The sequence below is a fragment of the Carcharodon carcharias genome, chromosome 20 (assembly GCF_017639515.1).
Source record: "Carcharodon carcharias isolate sCarCar2 chromosome 20, sCarCar2.pri, whole genome shotgun sequence".
Lineage (NCBI taxonomy): Eukaryota > Metazoa > Chordata > Chondrichthyes > Lamniformes > Lamnidae > Carcharodon > Carcharodon carcharias.
Window position 1 is genome coordinate 45,363,028 of NC_054486.1, and position 6,542 is coordinate 45,369,569.

At 41.6% G+C, this 6,542-nt stretch overlaps 1 protein-coding gene across 5 annotated transcripts in view; it reads right to left on the reverse strand.

Annotated features, from left to right (window-relative positions):
• snx6 (sorting nexin 6) overlaps positions 1-5,712 on the reverse strand; it is a 54,818-nt gene extending 49,106 nt beyond the window's left edge. For 3 of the 5 annotated variants that reach the window (XM_041214411.1, XM_041214410.1, XM_041214409.1), the window contains exons 1-2: positions 5,617-5,712; positions 5,440-5,490 (exon numbers count right to left, since the gene is read on the reverse strand). In XM_041214411.1, the coding sequence (XP_041070345.1) occupies positions 5,440-5,490; positions 5,617-5,622 (57 nt within the window). In that variant the 5' untranslated portion in view covers positions 5,623-5,712. Of the gene's footprint in view, positions 1-5,272; positions 5,298-5,439; positions 5,491-5,616 lie in introns of those variants that run through there. The other 2 variants (XM_041214412.1, XM_041214413.1) reach the window with 2 other exon arrangements.
• Positions 5,713-6,542: the final 830 nt, after the last annotated feature.

The following is a 6,542-nucleotide window of genomic DNA, read 5'->3' on the forward strand; positions in this document are numbered from 1 at the left end:
TGTTGTAACTGTACTGGAACAGCTTGGCTAGGGCCACTGCAAGCTCTGGGGCACGTCTTCAGTGCTTTTGCCGGAATATTGTCAGGGCTCATAGCCTTTGCAGTATCCAGTGCCTTCAGCTGTTTCTTGATATCACGTGGAGTGAATTGAATTGACTGAAGACTGGTATCTGTGATGTTGGGGACCTCTGGAGGTGGCCAAGATGGATCATCCACTCGGCACTTCTGACTGAACACTGTTGCGAATGCTTCAGCCTTATCTTTTGCAGTGATGTGCTGGGATCCTCCATCATCGAGGATGTGGATATTTGTGGAACCTCTTCTTCCAGTGAGTTGTTTACTTGTCCACCATTATTCACGATTAGATGTGGCAGGACTGCAGAGCTTCGATCTGATCCGTTGGTTGTGGAATCACTTAGTTCTGTCTATCACTTGCTGTAGATGCTGTTTGGTACACAAGTAGTCCTGTGCTGTAGCTTCACCAGGATGACACCTCCATTTTAGGTATGCCTGGTGCTGCTCCTGGCATGCCTTCCTGCACTATTCATTGAACCAAGGTTGATCCCATGGCTTGGTGGTAATGGTAGAGTGGGGGATATGCCGGGCCATGAGGCTACAGATTGTGGTTGAATACAATTCTGCTGCTGATGGCCCACAACGCGGTGACCCCCTAGTATTAGATTCTCCTGTAAAATGAAAGATTCTCTCCACATCCCTCTGTCAAGACGCCTCAGGATCTTATGCATTGCAATCGTCACGTCTTACTCTTCTAAACTCCAGCAGATACGAACCTCGCCTGTCCAATCATTCCTCATAAGACAACCCACCCAATCCAGCTATTAGCTTAGTAAAGCTTCTCTGAACTGCTTCCAACGCCTTTACATCCTTCCTTAAATAAGATCAATACTGCACACACTACTCCAGGTGTGGTCTCACCAATGCCCTGTATAACTGAAATATAACCTCCTTACTTTTATATTCAATTCCCCGCGTAATAAATGATAATATTCTATTAGCTTTCCTAATTATTTCCGCGATTCATGCACTAAATCCCCTAGATTGACCGGCCACCTCACAGACTGGCCACCTTTCACCATTTAGGTAATGTGCTTTTTTTATTTTTCATGCTAAAATGGACAACTTCACACTTTCCCAGGTTATACTCCATTTGCCAGGTCTTTGCCCACTTACTTAACCTTTCTATATTCCTTTGTACCCTCTTTGTGTCCTCTTCATATCGTACTATCCTACCCATCTGTGCGTCATCAGCAAATTTAGCAACCATACCTTTGTTAATACTACAGTTGGAAGGAACCAATGTAGTAAAATCTCCCAAGGCGCTTCACAGGAGCGTTATCATATAAAATATGAGACTGGGCCACAAAGAGAGGTGAACAAAAAGGATAGTTTCATGAAGCACTTTAAAAGGAGAGAGAGAGGGAAAAAGTTTAGGGAGGGTATTCCAGAGCTAAGGATTTAAGCAGGTGAAGGCAAACCCACCAATGATGGAGCGAAGGAAATTGGGAATTCATAAAACGACAGAATTGGAGGAGCTTTGAGACCCTGGAGAATTGCAGAACTGGATGAGGTTATAGTAATAGGGTGAATACATGGATGTAAAATTTAAAAATTGAGGCATTGTAGTACCAGGAGCCAATAAAGGTCAGTAGCACATGGTCTTTTCACATAAAAACAATATGTTAAAACAAATCAACATTTTTTAAAATTGCAGTAATTAATTCACGTAAATGCAGCAACAACACTAACTCTGCACTTCACATACCACTAAGTAGAACAAAGCAGTGCATACTTATAGCTTCAGCAGGTCACAGAACTAGACAAAGCTCATTCACATACTATATATACATTGTTCCCTACTCTTACTGATGAAGTAAAAGAAACAATTAACATGACAGTTGTTAAAATCTAAAGTTTATTAAAATCAAAACAGTGAGATGGTGGCATTGTGGTAATATCAGTAATCCAGGTTAGCTCAGGCTAATGTTCTGGGGTCACAAAAATCAAAATTCCACCAGCAGCTATGGTGGGATTTTAAGTTCAATGAACAAATCTAGAATATAAAGCTAGTGTCAGTAATGATGGCCATGACAACTATCAATTGTTCCCAAAGCCCATCTGGTGTAGTAATGCCTTATAGGGAAGACAATCTGCCATCCTTGCCCAGTCTGGCCTATATGCGACTCCAGACCCACAGCAACGTGGCTGACTCTTAACTGCTCTGTGAAATGGCCTAGCAAGTTACTCAGAGGCAATTAGGGATGGGCAAATGCTGACCTTACCAGCGATGCCCACATCTCATGAAAGAATAAAGAAAAAAAGTTAGAAAAATTCTTTAGAAAATAATTATGCTAATTTTACAAGGATGGAAAAAGTGCTTTTTGTTGAAATTTAGCAAGCATTTGAAAAATAAACTGGTTCTTCCAAAAGAGAATGTGACAGATTTTTTTTTAGAAGAAATGCACCAGCTCATTTTTACTGCTACAAAAATAATCTGATAGGCTAACTAAATTGCCACGTGATACAAGCGTTCACTTCAAAGATCACCTTAAGAAAAAATTATCAAAGCTTGCCTCGATGCAACTCAGTGCCAGGCATATTAACAACTTACAAAATTAAGATCAAAACCAATTATGGTTCTCCATAAAAGATAACAATATTGCTGTATTCATTCAGATATTGAAAGCATAAAGATTTGCTTGCTTTAAGCTATCAGCTCATATTAAGCATCTTATCTGGGTGCACTTGTGCCATCTAGGTACAAATGTCAAATGTACAGGAGATCAGGGTCAACAAACACATTTTTTTAATCAATTATTCCATTGCACAGACATCCCATGATATATATGAATACAATACAATCAAACCGAACACCAAAACCAGTGATAAAAAGATAGTGCAGTGTGTTACATACAAACAAATCAAGGTACACAAAAATTTGTTCCATCACAATCATCCTTCTGTAGAAACTTACTGTGCCTGCATCACATCATCGAACTGTCTTTTTAATGAATACAGCTTTTGCCTTCTTTACTCTAGAATGATCCAGCCATCAGTCTTTGCATGAAGTGCCATCTGAATCCTCAACTTGTATCTTACCAGTTTGCACCAATATTTCCTTTGTCTGATATTAAAGGTCTAGATTGAAATAATGCCCTAAATTAACCATTTTCAATCCACTTTGGTATCTTATATATGTTATGATGCCAAATGTCCTCCCCAACATTTATTCTTCAACGAATACCATTTATTTGTTGAATGGTGCTGTGTTCAAATTGCAGTTAGTGGCTATATTTCAAAAGCACTCTGTTCATTGTGAAGAGTTGTGCCACATTCTGAGGCTATTACAGGCGCTATATAAATGCAGGTTCTTTTTTTCAAAAAGGTTCCAATACGTTCAATTCCTTTCATAGCTGAAGAGTTCAAGCTTTTCTAACTTTACTTCATAACTCAGTTGACATGAGGGACCCAATTTTAACCCATTCAAAACCCATCAACCTGCAGAACGCTAAAATCAGGTCTGATGAATCAGCCTTATAGCTCTTAGTACTGTTTCCATGTTTGGTATTTCTCTAAAGCTTCAGTAATTGTAGTACTCAGGTTAAACTTTAACCAGAACACAAAACAACTTCTGCATGATGCCCTCAGGCTTATGCACCACACTAATTTCACAATATGTTCAAACATTCTGTTTGTTCTGTTGACTGCTACTTTGCAATATTGGACATACTGGACATTGAGTCTATCGCCCTTTGATCCCCTTCAGCTAGTTCAGCACAATTCAATAAATCTTGTGACAAAATATAGAATTTCTGTAGTTTATTCAATCGGACTTTGAAATGGCTCAGAGCTAAAGTTCAAGCTGTCCCATTACTAAATAGCAAAATCATGGTCAGGGGGAAAGTTGCCTAAAAGGCCAGGCCAGATTGATTAAACTGGAAATAACCAGGATGGATGGGCTTTGTTCTATGAGCAAATTAAACTGTACATGGTCAAGACACTAAGAGCCACTGAAAATAAAACAGGCACATGGTCATTCACATTTTGTGCAATAATTTCTACTATTGCATCTTTAATCAGATTTTATTGACAGCTCTAACTTCAACAACCTTTGGACTGAAGATAAAGTAAATTCCTCAGTGCTTCAGTCCTGGCAGGGAATCTATACTTAGGAAACTGATATGCAAATCACCAATGCACCTGAAAGGTCTACAAACTTAACCATCACTTATTAGATTCCAAGCAATGTGTTCTGGGAAGTGTATTTTGACCACTTGTGGGGTGAATCCTAATTCTGTTTTTAACTACTGTGTTGATTCAGTACTATTTGTACTATTTGACCTTCAAATAAATTTGCACACATTCATCTGTATGTTCAGACACAAATACTGGTATTATTAGTAACAAGATCATCAGCAACACAATTTATGCACCAACTCAAAAGTTCAAAGTATGTTAGATCTAATTTAACATAAAAAGTACCATTCACACATAAAGGAGGGGGTGAAGTCACAAGTATGTTTTCAATATCTTTCAGACCTTCAACTACCCCAAACCCTTGCAACATGCTTCTAGGCATGTTATTCCTGTAAATGATTTTTGCAACTTTATTTGGCAAATACTTCCATGTACATAGTGCAATCTCAGAAGTATATCACAATATTATTCAACTTACTGTTCACATTGATATAAACTAGGTCATGGGGGAAAGAAAATAAAGCATAGTAATAACTTTATAATCTTTAAAGGCAATAATTTCTGGCATTATCAGTAGCTTGATAGAAGTAAGCCTGGTCAAAAAATTGACTTCATGATGCTCCAGATTTTTCACCATCATGAAGATCGGAGGGCAAATTGATTTCCAGTTCATTCTGAACCATTTGAACCAACTGAGTTTCAAACTGAAGTAGGAATGGAGCTGCAGAGATCTCAGCCACGAGAGACCCTGATCTCTGTCCCCTCTTCCCCCAGCAAAACATTAAGCTTCCTGAGGGAAGGAAAATAATACAATTTACAAAAAGAACTTCCCTAAACCGCAATTTTTTGAGTCAGTTTCTTAACTGTTGTACAAACATATACTAATGTCCTCTAGGTCATTTTTGTAGCAAAACTTCGTAAAGCAGACTTAATCATTTAAAACGTGGAATTAACTCCAACAACAAATCAGAAAATAAATGAATGTTAAGATCTTGATGTGAGAAAATAGAGAATTAAGCCAAAAAAAAAAGCGAGACAATGGTACTGTAGAAACATACCTGACACTCAAAAGCGTCTTATCTGGAATAATTTAGGAAAAGAGAAGATTAGGACGGGGACAAGCGGATCGAAGGAGGGGGAAAGTGTGAAACGACAGCGCTGAACTTGCGGCCCAAAGGAGAGACCGAGATTGGAGGAGCAGAAACTGAGAACAGCAAAAACTTACTCCTCTATCCTCCTCTGACAGGAAGTCGGGGCCGTCGTCCAAGCCTTCTTGCTGATGGAACAGAAAACAACATTGTCATTGCAAACAGCAATACTAATGTCCGCGCCCCAAAACTTACACGTTAAGAAAGAAAGTGAAGCCAATAGTAAAAACCAGAATCAAATTAAACAAACCCACCATCATGGCTGCTCCGGATAGGAGCCCGGCTCACGTGACACCCGGGGAACCCCGTGACTCAACAAACGGCGACGCAGTTCCTCCAATCGGCTGCCGTCACCCACCGGGGGCAGGGAGAGTGGCACCCAGTTAGCTGCTCTCGCCAATGGGAGCAAAGAGAGTGACACCCAGTCAGCTGCTGTCACCCACTGGAGGCAGGGATAGTGGCACCCTGTCAGCTGCTGTCACCCACTGGGTGCAGGAAGAGTGATACCCAATCTGCTGCTCTCACCCATTGGGTGCAGAAAGACTAACACTCCATCTGCTGCCGTCACCCACAGGGTGCAGGGGGTGACACTCATTCAGCTGCTGTCACCCACTTGGTTCAGGAAGAGTGACACCCAATCTGCTGCTCTCATCCACTGGGTGCTGGAAGAGTGACACCCAATCTGCTGCTCTCACCCATTGGGTGTTGGAAGAGTGACACCTGGTCAGGTGCTGTCACCCACTGGGTGCAGGGAGTGTGACACCCAGTCAGCTGCTCTCACCCACTAGGTGCCTGCAGGAAGAGTGACAGCCAGTCAGGTACTGTTACCCACTGGGTGCGAGTGACACCCATTGAACTGTCACCCACTGGGTGCAGGAAGAAAGACAGCCAGTCAGCTGCTGTCACCCACTGGGGGTAGGGGTGTGGCACCCAGTCAGCTGCTGTCACCCAGTTGGTTTGGGGAGAGTGACACCCAATCAGCTGGTGTCACCCACTGGGAGTAATGTCAGCTGCTGTCACCCACTGGGGCAGGGAGAGTGATACCCAGTCAACTGCTGTCACCCACTGGGGCAGGGAGAGTGACACCCAGTCAGCTGCTGTCATCCACTTTAGCAACAAAAGCATGGAGCCAGATGGAGAACATGAGCTGGAGACCTGCCTCACTGAAGCTGAGCAGCGT